At 41.6% G+C, this 18,054-nt stretch overlaps 1 protein-coding gene across 1 annotated transcript in view; it reads left to right on the plus strand.

Annotated features, from left to right (window-relative positions):
- The first annotated feature begins 14,600 nt into the window (after window positions 1-14,600).
- The window catches only part of zbtb11 (zinc finger and BTB domain containing 11), a 26,950-nt gene continuing 23,496 nt past the window's right edge, over window positions 14,601-18,054 (plus strand). Inside the window, exon 1 of the mRNA XM_034179231.1 lies at window positions 14,601-15,142. Within this exon, the coding sequence (XP_034035122.1) occupies window positions 14,792-15,142 (351 nt within the window). The 5' untranslated portion in view covers window positions 14,601-14,791. The remainder of the gene's footprint in view (window positions 15,143-18,054) is intronic.

Consider the following 18,054-nt stretch of genomic DNA (forward strand, 5'->3'; position numbering starts at 1 on the left):
TGGTTCTTGACTCTGTTTGTCTTATCAAAGGTTTTAAGAATGTTTGGAGGAGAAAATACCCAACATTGACTGGGGGCTCGTCCGGGATCTCAACAATACCGGAGGTGTCCAGCGGAGGTCGTCAAGTCCAGACGTAAATCCTTGGCCAAGGTCCGATCGATTGATCGTGTCTGCAATTGTCGACCACCGTTGGCATCGTCTGGTTGACGAGATTTTCCCGAAGAAGACAGACAGGAAGTCGAGTCAGTGAGTAGAATTTCTTTGTAAATAGTACTGAGTGAGTGGTGATCAGATCACATAAACAGTTAAATTCCGCAAGCGATGATACAGAATCGTCTGTTAATGCAAAGCAGTTAAACTCTGTAAGGAGGGTGCGGACTCCTCTGTTTATATACGCGTACCGGTAGGGGATAAAAGTGATCACATAAAACAGTTAAACTCCGTAAGCGATGGCGTGGAATCGTCTGTTAATGCAAAGCAGTTAAACTCCGCGAGGAGGGCGGACTCCTCTACGGTTGCGAGGGACGCCCGTAGTTAAATTCCGGAAGGAGGGTACGGACTCCTCTGTTTTAATACGTAAAGGAAATCCCGGGTAGAAATACGTGCACTGTAAAAAAGCAGTTAAATCTGGCAGGGACGGCGGAGTCCCCTAATGCAGGACATTAGTTAAATTTCACGGGAGGGCGAGCTCCCCTGGCATAAGAATACGCGTACGATTATTAAAAGTGTTTCTATGTGTAAATAGTGTTTTGTGTAAGTGTAAATAACTGTGTGAAAGTGTAATACTTTGGACAACGTTAGTGACAACCGTGCGTGTGGAAGCAGCAGGCAAGTGATTCCGCTTCCTACGGGGAGGTGAAAGGAATCAACCACACGACGGCAAATTAATTGTCATGTCCAAAGAAAGTGTGAAAACTTCAGATTTAGAACACCCTAGGTGTGCCCCCGTCTGAAGTCCAAATTATAACAAGGGATAATAAAAATGGGGGTAAGACGTCTATAAATAAGGAAAATTTATCAACTGACGACTGGAAATTTATGGAAGCAAAAAATCCAAAAGCAACAAAGAAATTGGAGACCTGGATAAATAAACATGACTTTGACGGACGACTGAACCTGATCAGTATACAGAAGCTAAAGAAGGAGTTAGAACAGCAACATAAAGGTGATGAGAAAAAGATGCAGAAAGTAGGGGCAGATTTAGTGGCATTTTGGGAGGAGGAAGCAGAGAACAGACAGAAGGGAGCAGAGAAGCGACAATTAGAGAAAGTAAGGAAAAAGAAAGTTGTAGGTAAGGCAGAAGAAGATGTGATAATTCAGCACAGAGAACCAGAACAGCCTCAGCAACCACCGCCGGCTGGATCGTCGGTGACAACAACACCCTTATCTCCTCTACCAGAGGATGACGATGTACCGCCACCACAGTATGATTTGGCAGTAAAACCTAAGGTAAAAAGTGAAAAACCAGAAAAACCACAAACACGCAGTCAAGCGAAAGTGCCTACAGCCCCTCCCATGGTGGAACACAGTGACCAGGGAGGTGCCTATCCTATGATAGAAGTACCAAATCCTCGTGCAGGAACAGCAGGATATCGATCAACCATGCTCGTATATCGAACATGGAATGCTGATGATATCAAAGCAGCAGTCGACATGATACCATCGCCACATGTCGATATTGAGGGATTTATGCAGGATATAGAAAACATTAGAAGTTCTTACCACCTTAGTGGACCTGAAGTCCAACAGGTGTGGATGAAAGCATGTGGCCCTAAATGGAGTCAGGTACGCGGAGACTGGAATCCTGCAGACCAACAAGGCGTACCACTGACACATGATGATCTAGTCTTAGAAACAAGAGTGGAAGCTATGATTACACGTGCAAAAGGTGTGTTAGGACCAAAGATAAATTATACTGAAATTACCAGGACAACTCAGAAAGAAGGAGAACCATGGATAGAGTTTAGATGCAGATTATTTAGAGTCCATAGTGGCATATTGCCAGGAACACCAGTGTATGAAAACAAATTGAAAAATATTTCACCTGTGAAGCTGACAATGACCGATTTGATTCATGATGGCAACTCAACAGCTGTCATAACAGTAACAGGTGCCACTGAAGATGTTTTAAAATTGAGATTCACAGGTATGCCATTACATGTGTCACTTTGTAAACCATATTTGACAGAATGGCAAGAATTGGGACTGACAGTCATAACAGCTTTGTCAGCCACTGATTGGAGCAGAGTTGGACCAGGAACGGAGTTCAGTCCATCAACTAAATTGTATAAAGTGCCAGTTAACGTCTCATTGGTGCTGACAGCTGGAACACACATTGATGTGTCCACTTCACAATCCTGAGTGTTTCAGTTGAGTCCTGAAGAGGATGATCTCTCTCTTCTGTACCATCAGGATTGTGGACAACAGGTCCTTCAGACGTAGGACTGATAAAAAATGCACAACCTGTAGTTATAAGACCAAAAACAGAATACAGACCATGTGTAAGACAGTATCCATTGAAACCTGATGCAATTGAAGGAATCAGGCCAGTAATAGAGGATTTGTTAACAGCAGGAGTAATAGTGCCATGTCCAGATTCACCATGTAACACACCCATATTTCCTGTAAAAAAAAGGCTCCGCCCTCAGTGGGGTGGAGAATGATTCAAGATCTGCAGGCAGTAAATGCTGCTGTGGTAAAAAGAGCTCCATGTGTACCAGATCCGCACACACTGTTAAGCTCATTGAGATTAAATTCTAGTTGTTTTTCTGTAATAGATACCAGTACACCCAGATAGTCAATTCTGGTTTGCATTTACCTTTAAAGGACAACGATATACATTTACCAGATTACCGCAGGGTTACGCAGAGAGCCCATCTATTTATTCTCAAGTCATGTCAGCATGTTTAGCTAATTTCGTTCCACCGGCAGATAGCCAACTATTAGTGTATGTCGATGACATTTGATTGCCTCTGACACACGAGAAAACTGCATAACTGACACAGTAGCATTATTATGTTTCTTATTTGATAATGGCCACAAAGTGAGTAAAAACAAAGTTCAGTTGTGTAGGGATAAAGTAAAATATTTAGGACATGAATTATCAGCCACAGGGCGACACCCCTCCGGATATGACCACAAAAGAAACCCATATTGCCAAAAAATATGTTTAAATGGGCAGCTATTATGAGCCATGGCGTGACGCATGTCTCATCAGGGGGTATGATATCGCAATCTATTTTTTGTCTTTATGGGTTCGATGCATATGCAAAAACAGCATTGTAGAGCATGCATGACATGTGCAAAACACAACTCACAAGGCAATTTGAGACCCCAAAGAGGCAAATTTCCAACACCACAATATCCCTTTCAAGTGATTCATATGGATTATATACAGCTGAGTAAACATGAAGGGAAGGAATTTTGTTTAGTCATAATTGATGCCTTCTCAAAATAGGTAGAATTGTTCCCTACAAAACATGCAGATGCACTTACAGTGGCTAAGGCATTGTGCAAAGACATCATTCCATGATTTGGAATACCAGAAACAGTCTATTCAGATAATGGAGCGCATTTTGTTAATACAATAGTGCAATACGTAGGAGAAGCGCTACAGGTCAATCTCAAAAATCATTGTGCTTATCATCCACACAGTGCCGGATTAGTGGAAAGGACAAAGGGCACAATAAAAATAAGATTAAGGAAATGTATAGAAGAGACAAAACGAACCTGGATTGAATGTTGGACCTAGTAAAATTGTATATGAGAATAACACCAACACCATCAGGGTTAACACCATTTGAGATACTTTATGGACGACCATATCGTCTACCAATTTTGACATGGATACTAAAACAGCAGATGAGGAACAAACATTAGCAAATTTTATGAAAAAGACATTAACACAGAAAGAGATAACTTAAACACATTTACTGCCGAATAATTTTGATCTTCCACAGGACGGCCTTCCAGTAGTCTAGCCAGGAGACTGGGTGTTCATCAGAGTCCAGTCCTCGTTGGGAAGGTCTATACCAAGTGCTGTTAACAACACCAACTGCAGTAAAGATAGCGGAGAGATCAACGTGGATACATCACTGTAAGATACAGCGTGTGTTGGCGGCCTCCACAGTGGAAGGGGAAGTCTGGCTACAAAGGGAGTCTATTTAATTAGCAATAGATTGTCTCAATGCCAGTGAAGCAGGGAGATCCTTGCACTATTAGGTGAGGTGGTTAACAACACTGTATCCTAGCAATCATGACTGAACTACAGCAGACCCCGGAGCGGCGTGCTCAGCGCCGCCGCTGCCGGACTGTTGGTAGGGCAGCCGGTTGCGTTGTGATCTTAGTGTGTTTCGTGCTCCTCGGATTCCTGGCCTGGTGGAATGGAATTACGTTACTAATTGTTATGTTTGTTCGCAAATACCTATATCCTCAACACACCCAGCTCTGACGGCTAAACCGTACCCTGCTAGGGTGACAGAATGTCTTATCATACGGATGCATAATCAAACTGTATTTCGGGGGCAGCAGTTCTCAGCAAATCTGATAAGATGCAACACCACTTGCCTCAGTGCAACCACTTATATGATAGGGATTTCAACAGAGGACGTACAAGCGTGCCCAAGTGCTGCTCCATTGACTAGACTGAAGGGAAACGCAAAAATATCATCACGTTAAATTGTCATCACAACGGCCATTCCCAATTTGCTTTTACGGGACAGGGAATAAAAATGTAGGTAAAATTAAGAAACGTCTGTGTACCCAAACGTATGTTTTATCAAATAATTTAAGCCTAACCAAAACATAATATGTGGATGGTACTTATCTTCATCACATTGGACGGGGATGTAATTATACAGGCTCCTGTCCACGGGGAACGGATGAATCATGTGCTTATGTTAGTAAGTTTTTGCTACCACCTGTAAATGGTACTCCGGTGTATGATGACATCTATTGGCTTTGTGGTTCCAGACTGTACATGAGTCTCCCACCAAATTGGGGTGGTGTGTGTGCACCTACCCAGGTGACTGACCATACATATGTGGTAGGACCTCCACAGAGAAGAATGGCAGCACCAGACGGAGGAGATTGATATACCCAGATGTGTTACCACATAATCACATGTGGGGCTCGGATGTACTAAAGGACCAAAAAATTGTGGTCTGTAGGAGATAAAATAGCACATTCATTGTTCCCCTGGATAGGAGTGGAAAAAAAATTCATTAATGATTGAAACTCTGAATTATCGATTGGGTCTGTTCATGAACAAAAAAAAATAGTAGCAGCTCAAAACACTGAAATAGATGCTTTACGTACCATGGTGATGCAAAATCGCATGGTTTTAGACTTGCTTACTGGTTCACAGGGAGGAGTTTGTGTTCTGCTGAACACAACATGCTGTACTTTCATCCCAGACTCCATTCATTCAGTGGATATGCAGGACGCATTGGAAGAGCTGAACAAACTTCGTGATGCAATGCATAAAGACACCCTAGCCGTGAACCGGTGGAATCCCTGGTCCTGGTTGACTTCAGGACCATGTTGGCAGTTACTATTGAAAATGGTGACACCAGTTATTATAGTCCTAATTCTGATTGGACTTTGCATGTGTTGTGTGATCCCTTATATCAAAACAATGGTTGGCAAAATGGTGTTAAATACATTTGTACAGTGTAATCTGGCCTTCCAACAAACTATGCCAAAATATCAAGCATTGAAACAGTCAGACCTTAGTGGAGAAAACTGTAATGACTGTACTGAGAATTATGATGATATTGAAAAGCTCATAACTCCAGTTCAAGCTTGAACTGTTGACGTGATGAGTTAACACACTCTTAGCCTATGAAGCTTTAGCTGAAAAAGTAATAAGACAAGTGGTGCAGTCGAATAATACAGAAAAACGGTTCATTTATACCAGTCGGTAGGAGTGATGTATGGTGGTGGTGTGGTGATAACAGAATCTTTGACAGACTGCCACGAAATGTGTCAGGTTATTGTGCATTAATATCATTATTGTTACCCATGACCCCTGAAGACGTTACGACATATGCAGCCTCTCTTATTCCTGAGGATTGGCAGAAAGGCATAGCCAGACATAGAGTAAAAAGAGATTGGAAAGGAGTAGGAAATCCAACATATATTGACGCAATAGGAGTCCCCAGAGGAGTGCCTGACGAGTATAAACTGGTTGATCAAATAGCAGCTGGATTCGAATCTTCCATCTGTTGGTGGTGTTCAATTAATAAAAACGTGGACAGAATAAACTAAGTTAATAAACTAACTAACTAAGCTGGGTGATGCCTACTGTATGTTTAACAGGTGATAAACAGGTGGGAAATGTTAAGGATTTTATATATATATATATGTTATCACTGTTAAACATTTGTACCTTTTGTCTTCTTTCTGATGAGAACGGTGTTGTGCTGTTTGCACCTAACCCCGAGAATGTATGTGTTATTCAACCTTGTTTTAGCATGCTGGGGTCAATCTGAACTGGGAATGAGAAGCTGGATGTACTTATTATTATTCTGATTGTGATGTGATGCTTAGTGTTCCAGGCAGATGCAGAACAGCTGATAACTGCGAACAAGATGTGCTGACCTTCGACGATAAGAGAAAAAGAAAGAAACTGTTTTGCTTACAGCTGCACTTATTGACGTGTGTGTTTATGTTACGGGAAGAAACTTGTCTTGCGTCATTCCCCCCACCCTTAGGACAAGTTTTTGTTTATGTGATGAGGGATTCACTAATAAAAAGAGCGAAGCGCAGGCCAGACTTTAGTGTAGCTTTGGTGTATAGCCTGACTGCACTCCGCGCGTAAAATTTGACTTTCTGTCTCACTGGTGGTTCTTGACTCTGTTTGTCTTATCAAAGGTTTTAAGAATGTTTGGAGGAGAAAATACCCAACAACACCCTCAAAAACAACGGCCACTCTGAAGGACCGATAACGGAATCGTTAAGCAAAAAGCTTATTGATGTCGGTGGATCAAATCATTTCTTAATGATACCCGAAAGGAACTGGTTCTCAATACCCACCCCGACTCATGACTGACATCTTTAAATGGCTTTGAGATTATTGAAGAAACTGCGGACCCATTGCTTGTGCTTAGCTGTTTCTGAGACCGCTTTGCAGCTTGCGCTGTGACCCGCTGCTACACTTTGCAGCTTCGCTTTGCAGCTTCTTAAAAACAGCGGACCCGCAATCAATATAGAAAAATGATCATTTTCCCAATACACACCCTCAAAAACAACGGCTGCTTCAGTGTAATGTGAACTTAAGAACCGACAAGGGAATTGTTAAGCAAAAAAAAAAAAAAAAGACTATTGATGTTGGTGGATGGAATCATTTCTTATAGATTCTTAACAGGAACCGGTTTCCAATACCCATCCCTAGGCAGCACGTTACATTTATCATTCACTCTCGGATCAGGACATGAAGACGTGAGACTTAATATCCACTGTAGCATCTCAGAGACGCTTCCAAATGATTTTACAAGTTGGGACGTTGTGTAAAATGTAAATAAAAACAGAATACAATGATTTGCAAATCCTCTTCAACCTATATTCAACTGAATACACCACAAAGACAAGATATTTAATGTTCAAACTGATAAACTTTATTGTTTTTGTGCAAATATTTGCTCATTTTGAAATGGATGCCTGCAACACGTTTCAAAAAAAGTTAGGACAGGGCAACAAAAAACTGGGAAAGTTGATGAATACTCAAACAACACCTAATTGGAAACAGGTGAGTGTCATGATTGGGTATAAAAGGAGCATCCCCAAAAGGCTCAGCCGTTCACAAGCAAAGATGGGGTGAGGATCACCACTTTGTGAACAAATGCATGAAAAAATTGTCCAACAGTTTAAGAACAATGTTTCTCAACATTCAATTGCAAGGAATTTAGGGATTCCATCATCTACAGTTCATAATATAATCAGAAGATTCAGAGAATCTGGAGAACTTTCTACATGTAAGCGGCAAGGCTGAAAACCAACAATGAATGCCTGTGACCTTCGATTCCTCAGGCGGCACTGTATTAAAAACCAACATCATTGTGTAAAGGATCTTAATGCGTGAGCTCAGGAACACTTCAGAAAACCACTGTCAGTTAACACAGTTTGTCTCTACATCTACAAGTGCAAGTTAAAATGCTACCATGCAAAGTGAAAGCCATACATCAACAACATCCAGAAATGCTGCCACCTTCTCTGGGCCCGAGTTCATTTGAAATGGACAGACGCAAAGTGGAAAAGTGTGCTGTGGTCTGATGAGTCCACATTTCAAACTGTTTTTGGAAACCATGGATGTTGTGTCCTCTGGACAAAAGAGGAAAATGACCATCCAGATTGTTACCAGTGCAAAGTTCAAAAGCCAGCATCTGTGATGGTATCGGGTGTCAGTGCCCATGGCATGGGCAACTTACACATCTGTGATGGCACCATCAATGCTGAAAGGTACATCCAGGTTTTGGAGCAACACATGCTGCCATCCAAGCAACGTCTTTTTCAGGAACGTCCCTGCTTATTTCAGCAAGACAATGCCAAGACACATTCTGTACGTGTTACAACAGCGTGGCTTCATAGTAAGAGTGTGGGTACTAGACTGGCCTGCCTGCAGTCCAGACCTGTTGCCCATTGAAAATGTGTGGTGCATTATGAAGAGCAAAATACGACAACTGAGTCTGTCAGACCACAGACTAAATCCGACGAGTGCTAAGAAAACAAAAATAATCCGGAAACGTTCGCCAGGGAAGTAAAAATGCAGATTTCTGGGAATTCCCAGAAAACTTCCATCACTTTTCCACCACACTCTGCTCCAGTGATAGCATTTGGCCTGGACAGCAAAGATGAAGATAAGGAAGTGCATTTGTAAACACGACAGCCTGTGTCAGCAGAAACTCAGACGATAAAGGCTATCATTATATAACTTGCCAATTTTAAAAGCGTGCCTATTTGGGATGAAGTTATTCGTTTGTGGTGAACTTTGATTCACTATATTAACACCAAAAGTGACTTTGTTTTGCCTATGTAATATCCCAAAGACATGTCTGTTCCCAAACAAACATTATTGGCAGATACTGAGTGGAATTATTCTAGCAACTGCAAAGAGTTCCAATGACTGGTGGGATAGGCTTCAGACATCCACCCACCCACCCTGGAGACCCTTAACTGGACTAAGCTGGTTTAGATTTAGAAGATGGATGAATGGATATTAGATATCAAGCAAGTTTGTATTGCTTTAGAATAGTACACAGTACCGTGTATTTGTTTGTTTGTATTCCTCATTAAAAGAGTTCTCACAAGTTAAAAACAAATTCACCCAGCGAGTGTTTGGACACCAGAGGTACCTCCAAAAGTACATCTGCAGCTGGTGTTATTTACTAAAAATCAGTGGCTCCACAGCTGAGCTGAATGTGGAATGTGCCCTTTCCACTGCCATCAAGCTGATTGTGTAAAATCTTGCTGTATGCCAGACATATATGCTGGAAAGCAGACTTGTATTTTTTTTTTATCAGGACAAAGAGGAAACAGATTTTTTACAGCCTTGAAACGAAAATCAGAATGTCGAATTATCAAAAACACGTTGAACAAAAGAACTGAAGCTGAACACTGTTTGCTCCCATAGAATATTAAATGTGTTAAAACGTCCCCACTAAACATATTGTTGTCTGTTTATAGGTGCCAAATTTCAAGATATATGTTAAAGACATAGGGGAACTGGTGTCCTACTGTTTAGAGAAGTAGCCTTGTGACCAGTGGATCACCTCTGTTGCATTTGCAAGTGTACCGAGGTGACATCAACTGGTGATGTAGAAACACTACAGATTGCTGATTGGACAGGGAGAATTATGACTATCACATCACTATCATTGTGTGAGACAGGACACAAAAGACTTCCTGAACAAACCTGCCATTTTTAAAACATCATTTGGGAAGTAGTGCTGTCTGTGCTATATTATAAAACAAAACCTAAACTATTCACTAATAAGTGTGTGTTGCCTTCTTCTTTTGTCATATTGAAACTGACACCACAACAGTTTCACGTGGCATCACTATAATGAGTTAGGGGTACTACAGTCAGCAGTGGAAAAGCAAGCATGTGGTACCAAAATACAGTTGAGTTGGTATCACTTGGCGGAAAAGTGTCATAAAGTGCCTTTGGGCAAAGTCCTTAACACCCAAGTTAAACCATACATGCAGGGGAGCACTTTGCATGACAGATCCTGATATTATTGTGTGAATGGCTGAATGCAATGTATCTGGATGACTGAATAACACTGGTATTAGGTCTCTACAGAGAGCTGAGCATCCCAGCAACTAGACAAGGCCAAGATGAAAACCATGTATCTCCTAGATATGGCAGATATATGACGAGTCTCACAACCACACCCCAAGTCAATTACGCACTAGGACCCTGAAACCTTGGACATTTAAGCTCTTGAAAAGGTATTGCCATCACAAAACACCTCTGTCCAGAGACCTCATGACACCATATGGTCTTCCCAGGCATCTCTTCATCTCAAAAACTTAGTACCCAAAGACTTAAATGTCACTGCCAAGACAAGTGAATCTCTCTGTATTTGACACATTCATCACAAAGTCACTGAAAGCCTGGATTTTAGTCATGATCCAACACAATCACAAACCCAGACACTTTGACTCTTTACTAAACACTGTAATCGGGGTCTCTAGTGATTCTGCAAAGATCCCAGCAACATCCACGAAGTCAAAGTCAGTGAACCCTGCATCTGGACCAAAGCACCCAAGCCTCCAGTCAGAACTCCTCCGCACGTCTGTCTCAATGTGCCAAAAAAGTGCTGATGTCCACGTCTTTTCACAATTCCTGTGCTAGTCAGACGACATACCGGATCAAGACAGCGTCCAGTTTAGAAATGAACGGCACATTCCACTGTTACAGGAGTTTTTGTCATGGAAAGAGGAGCGGAGTTCCGCGCGTCGCGGTGGAGCCGCATGGCGCAAAGCAACACCATGATGAAGCCTCACAGAACATGTTGGGGCATGTCCAGCTCATGCTCAATTTCTTGGATAATCACACGACTGAAAAGCAACCGACAGCCGTCTGAAATCCACCTGAAAGCCGTCCTGTGAGACCAACACGGAGGTGGTTTTGTGCCGCGTAATGAACGGCTCCGTGGCACGTCCCTCCGCTTTTCTTTCCATGAAAAAAACTCCTGTAACAGTGGAATGTGCCGAAAAAGCGCTGATGTCTACGCCTTCTGCCTTTTTGTGAAAGTTAGACCACGTCCCGGATCAACAAAGCCTTCACGTTGGAAATGATCTGGTTGTTCCAGCGGGGTTGGAGCCTGTCGATCGGCGCTCGGAGCGCGGCGTGCTCTCAGCAGTTGTGGGCGGTCTTTAAACCGTCTGGAGCACTCCTTAATCTGTGTAATCCCCATAAAATCGTCCCTGAAAGCCATATTAATTTTCCGAATGGTGTCCACCTGGAGGTCTGTCACAGTTTCTGGAAAAAAATTGATGCAGCAAAGATCCAAATCATTCAGACATTTTTTCGCAATAAAAAAAACGACGAGAGGTGTGGACCAGTGCTCACACAAAGCCTGCTCACAGGCGAATGACGCAACCGACAGGCGTGAAAAAACTCACGCATGCGCACGAAAGTTCAAGCTTGGCTGATGCAATCACACGTGATTCAAATCCATATGGTTTTTGAAAAAAATAAATAGGTCGGATACTTTTCTCACAGACCTCGTATAGACAAGGCCAGAAGGAATTGAATTGTGTTTGTGAATTTAGAGAAAGCTTATGCCAAGAGAAGATCTGTGGTATTTTATGAGGAAGTCTGACGTGGGAGAGAAGTATGTGAGGGTGGTGCCAGATGTGTACAAGGACAGTGTGGCAGTGGTGAGATACATTCAAGTTCAGATACATTCAAGGTGGAGGTGATATTACAGGATCAGCTCTGAGCCCTTTCTTGTTTGCGGCAGTGATGGACAGGCTGATGGATGAGATCAGACAAGAGCTTCCATGGACTATGATGTTTGCTGACATTGTGATCTTTCGTGAGAGAAAAGCCTGAACAGGTGGAGATACACTCTGGAAAGAAGTTGAATTAAAGTCTGCAGAAGCAAGATGTCGCACGTGTGTGTGAATGAGGTGGAGCAGAGTGGAATAGTGAACTTGCAAGGAGCAGAGGTGATGAAAGTAGATGAGTTTAAATAACTTGGGGTCAAGTATCCAAAGTAATGGAGAGTGTAGCAGAGAGTACAGGCAGGGCGGAGCAAGGTAGCAGGAGTGATTTGTGACAGGTCAGCTTGGTGTCCCTTCAGTTGCTCCGTTGTTTGTTGTCACAGCAAATCCAAAGTTGATCTGCATGCTGAATTGACACGTTTTACGCTGAATGCCTTTCCTGACGTAGCTCCACATTACATGCAGAAATATGGCAGGGGTAGGGTTTGAACCGGAAACCTTCCGCACTGAAACCAAGTGCACTAACCACTTGTTTTTTTTATTAAAATTTAATAATTACACAAAGTACAAAGGTATGCCAGGGGTCAATACACGAATAAAGAAAAACATAAAATAAACTAGAAGCACTCAGAGAGTGCAAACCTCTGCCAAGGCCATGCGGTCACTGATGCCATAACATCTACACGCCGTGGAATCATTGAACCTAAAAAAGTCTAACAATGATGTTTGCTCAGTAGTAAAAAAAGTTTCATCTGCTGTGACTGTATAGCATGTATCCTTAGCGCTTGGCATCACAGTTTATTGCAGATGGATAGAGTCCAGTCAGAATTAATAACTTCAAAATGAATCGCCATTTAAATCAAATGACACCTCTTTCCAAACATTGTAATACAAACAATAAACTGCAATAGATCAAAACGTTTTTTCCCCTCCCAAAATCAGACATCCTGCACTGACGTGCAGCAGCGGCTGAGCTCAGCTCAGAGGTATGGAGCGACATTCATGCCAAAATGTCTGAAAAGAAATGCTTTTGACAAAAACTACAGATTTTGTTTATTTCTCTTTATGTCCAGCGATCAAGGATCCAACACGTAGAATTTGTTTCTGTCCAGAGATCAAGGATCCAGTGACCAAGTTCATGTTTATTTACTTTAAGACTTAAGAAAATGTTGTTGACATAGAAAACCGGTATAGCCTACTTTTAGTACACAGAAAATTGACAAGAGGTATCGATAAGGAAATTGATAAGGAATCAGATTGATTAGCGGAATCGAAAATTGCATTGATATTGCAAACTTTTATTTAAACAGGATAAAAACTCGCTGAGATCAAAAATCTATTTTACAAGAATATCCTGGCAAGTGGCAGCAATGCAGTTACAAATAAATACAAAAACACTTACAAACTAGAAGCACTCAGAGTGCAAACCTCCGCCAAGGCCATGGGGTCACTGACCCCATAACATCTACACGCTGTGGAATCACTGAACCTAAAAAAGTCTAACAATGATGTTTGCTCAGTAGTAAAAATGTTTCATCTGCTGTGACTGGATAGCATGTATCCTTAGCGCTTGGCATCACAGTTTATTTCCCAGAAGCTACTGTCATCTGAGCACTGATATTGATATTGCATGTGCTTCTAGACAAAAACAAATAAGAGACAAAATTCAATTTATTATTCAACTAAACTGCAAATATATGATTTTTTTTTAACATTTATGAAACACTTCTCTAAACAAGGCCATAGGGTCACTGACCCTAAAGAGATTCCCTCCTTGGCACAGTGATCTATTCAACAATTCAGTGTTACAACCAAAACTATGATACATACACTTTTCTTTCCTTTATATTTGACATCCTTGACCATGAAAACATACCACTAGATCTTGGAATCACTTTTATGTCTTTATTAGTTCAAAAGTTATTGTATAAAAACGATTTTTCGGTAATGGCGGTTTTCTTCTGGATCTAGCTCCATAACATTGAAGCTATATCAAATCTGTTGACACCTTACTGAATCAGTACAGATTCAGCTACAATTTGGTGTTAGTTGTGCATCTCTAGCTTCATTTGTCACCTCACACTGACACATTTTCTATTTTCCCTATATTTTTGCATCTTCTGGATCACCAGATCCGGAATCCAGATCAGATCATCACCAAACTTTGTTGTTTGATAGAACATTTGACTATGTTACACCCTAATTTTTGTTCAAGCCTTTCTGCCTTGTTTTTGTGGAGTTAGAAACTAGAATGTCAAAATTCCCCCTATCCCGCAATGGTGAAGAATCCTTAAAAAAAATTCCTGGATCTGGATCGTGATCCAGATCACCACTAAAATTTAATCACTTGTTCCTCTTGTCATTTCGAACCACTCCACAAAATTTCATCAAAATCCGTTCAAAACTTTTTGAGTTATCCTGCTGACAAACAGACAGACAAACAAACAAACGCGACCGAAAACATAACATCCTTGGCGGAGGTAATAAATATAAAATAGATAATCTGTCAGCACTTGTTCGCCACCATCCACTGGAGCATAATTACGTTGGCGCTTCATGTCTGATAAGTTTGGAAATTTCGACATCTAGTGGAAGATCACGGCTACGACATGCTGCTGCTGCTGTTACGCAAAATCCGGTTGTGCAGCAGCCATTTTGTCTGCTCGGGTTTGCCCCAGACAGCCGTGAACTGCAGTTCCACCCTGGGTAAACAATTAGAAATGTTGTTCTGACGTCTCTGGTATACATTAATTACTAGTTTAACGCAGTGGAAAATTCACTCTTCGATTTTACAAGTCCGACGAGGGCCGTGCTGTTGGGGACGAAGCCGCGGTGAGACATGTCGTGTGAGGAGAGCTACTTGGCTATCGCACGGTATCTGACCAACGAACGGGAGCCCTACGCGCCGGGCACGCCGGGGAACACCAAGAGGAAAATCCGCAAAGCGGCTGCCTGTTACGTGGTTCGAGAGGGGACTTTGTTTTATCAGCGTCGGCTGAAGAACCAGAGTGATTTCACGGAGCTGGAGGTGGTGCTGGAGGACGACAGGAGGAAGGAACTCATCAGTCAGGCGCACATCGGCAAAGCTGGGGAGCACTGCAACCAGCAACTCACCTGGGAACGCATCTCTCAGAAGTACTGGTGGAGAGGTAGGACACACGGCCAGCAGAGTACAGCAAGAACCACAACAATTTAACGAGTAGTGAAAACATTTATGGTGAAAATTCATGTGCGCCACCACGCACCGCGTTGCGCTACCTGGTGTCTGTCTCCACCTAGCGGTTAGCTGTAGTACTTCTGTTGATGTGTTTGAAAGTTAGGTTTTTGTACTCGGGTACAACATAAAAACAACAAAAACAGGGGCATGCCTACTTTTTGACCATCTATATAAACCACATATGTGATTACTGAATAGAGCTAAAGTTAGTTGAAGATCATTAGTAGCGGTACAAAGAAAACAAACGTTCTTCTGCACTTCTGCTTTTAAAACTACATTGAGCACGATATAAGGGATATGGTTCATCTCTGCTACTTCCATTTCCATATATATATATGTGTGTATATATGTGTGTGTATATATGTATATATATATATATCAATCAATCAATCAATTTCTTTATATAGCGCCAAATCACAACAAACAGTTGCCCCAAGGCGCTTTATATTGTAAGGCAAGGCCATACAATAATTATGTAAAACCCCAACGGTCAAAACGACCCCCTGTGAGCAAGCACTTGGCTACAGTGGGAAGGAAAAACTCCCTTTTAACAGGAAGAAACCTCCAGCAGAACCAGGCTCAGGGAGGGGCAGTCTTCTGCTGGGACTGGTTGGGGCTGAGGGAGAGAACCAGGAAAAAGACATGCTGTGGAGGGGAGCAGAGATCAATCACTAATGATTAAATGCAGAGTGGTGCATACAGAGCAAAAAGAGAAAGAAACAGTGCATCATGGGAACCCCCCAGCAGTCTACGTCTATAGCAGCATAACTAAGGGATGGTTCAGGGTCACCTGATCCAGCCCTAACTATAAGCTTTAGCAAAAAGGAAAGTTTTAAGCCTAATCTTAAAAGTAGAGAGGGTGTCTGTCTCCCTGATCTGAATTGGGAGCTGGTTCCACAGGAGAGGAGCCTGAAAGCTGAAGGCTCTGCCTCCCATTCTACTCTTACAAACCCTAGGAACTACAAGTAAGCCTGCAGTCTGAGAGCGAAGCGCTCTATTGGGGTGATATGGTACTACGAGGTCCCTAAGATAAGATGGGACCTGATTATTCAAAACCTTATAAGTAAGAAGAAGAATTTTAAATTCTATTCTAGAATTAACAGGAAGCCATTGAAGAGAGGCCAATATGGGTGAGATATGCTCTCTCCTTCTAGTCCCCGTCAGTACTCTAGCTGCAGCATTTTGAATTAACTGAAGGCTTTTTAGGGAACTTTTAGGACAACCTGATAATAATGAATTACAATAGTCCAGCCTAGAGGAAATAAATGCATGAATTAGTTTTTCAGCATCACTCTGAGACAAGACCTTTCTGATTTTAGAGATATTGCGTAAATGCAAAAAAGCAGTCCTACATATTTGTTTAATATGCGCTTTGAATGACATATCCTGATCAAAAATGACTCCAAGATTTCTCACAGTATTACTAGAGGTCAGGGTAATGCCATCCAGAGTAAGGATCTGGTTAGACACCATGTTTCTAAGATTTGTGGGGCCAAGTACAATAACTTCAGTTTTATCTGAGTTTAAAAGCAGGAAATTAGAGGTCATCCATGTCTTTATGTCTGTAAGACAATCCTGCAGTTTAGCTAATTGGTGCGTGTCCTCTGGCTTCATGGATAGATAAAGCTGGGTATCATCTGCGTAACAATGAAAATTTAAGCAATACCGTCTAATAATACTGCCCAAGAGAAGCATGTATAAAGTGAATAAAATTGGTCCTAGCACAGAACCTTGTGGAACTCCATAATTAACTTTAGTCTGTGAAGAAGATTCCCCATTTACATGAACAAATTGTAATCTATTAGACAAATATGATTCAAACCACCGCAGCGCAGTGCCTTTAATACCTATGGCATGCTCTAATCTCTGTAATAAAATTTTATGGTCAACAGTATCAAAAGCAGCACTGAGGTCTAACAGAACAAGCACAGAGATGAGTCCACTGTCCGAGGCCATAAGAAGATCATTTGTAACCTTCACTAATGCTGTTTCTGTACTATGATGAATTCTAAAACCTGACTGAAACTCTTCAAATAGACCATTCCTCTGCAGATGATCAGTTAGCTGTTTTACAACTACCCTTTCAAGAATTTTTGAGAGAAAAGGAAGGTTGGAGATTGGCCTATAATTAGCTAAGATAGCTGGGTCAAGTGATGGCTTTTTAAGTAATGGTTTAATTACTGCCACCTTAAAAGCCTGTGGTACATAGCCAACTAACAAAGATAGATTGATCATATTTAAGATCGAAGCATTAAATAATGGTAGGGCTTCCTTGAGCAGCCTGGTAGGAATGGGGTCTAATAAACATGTTGATGGTTTGGATGAAGTAACTAATGAAAATAACTCAGACAGAACAATCGGAGAGAAAGAGTCTAACCAAATACCGGCATCACTGAAAGCAGCCAAAGATAACGATACGTCTTTGGGATGGTTATGAGTAATTTTTTTTCTAATAGTTAAAATTTTGTTAGCAAAGAAAGTCATGAAGTCATTACTAGTTAAAGTTAATGGAATACTCAGCTCAATAGAGCTCTGACTCTTTGTCAGCCTGGCTACAGTGCTGAAAAGAAACCTGGGGTTGTTCTTATTTTCTTCAATTAGTGATGAGTAGAAAGATGTGCTAGCTTTACGGAGGGCTTTTTTATAGAGCAACAGACTCTTTTTCCAGGCTAAGTGAAGATCTTCTAAATTAGTGAGACACGATTTCGTCTCCAACTTACGGGTTATCTGCTTTAAGCTACGAGTTTGTGAGTTATACCACGGAGTCAGACACTTCTGATTTAAAGCTCTCTTTTTCAGAGGAGCTACAGCATCCAAAGTTGTCTTCAATGAGGATGTAAAACTATTGACGAGATACTCTATCTCCCTTACAGAGTTTAGGTAGC

Source organism: Thalassophryne amazonica, chromosome 10 (genome assembly GCF_902500255.1).
Source record: "Thalassophryne amazonica chromosome 10, fThaAma1.1, whole genome shotgun sequence".
Lineage (NCBI taxonomy): Eukaryota > Metazoa > Chordata > Actinopteri > Batrachoidiformes > Batrachoididae > Thalassophryne > Thalassophryne amazonica.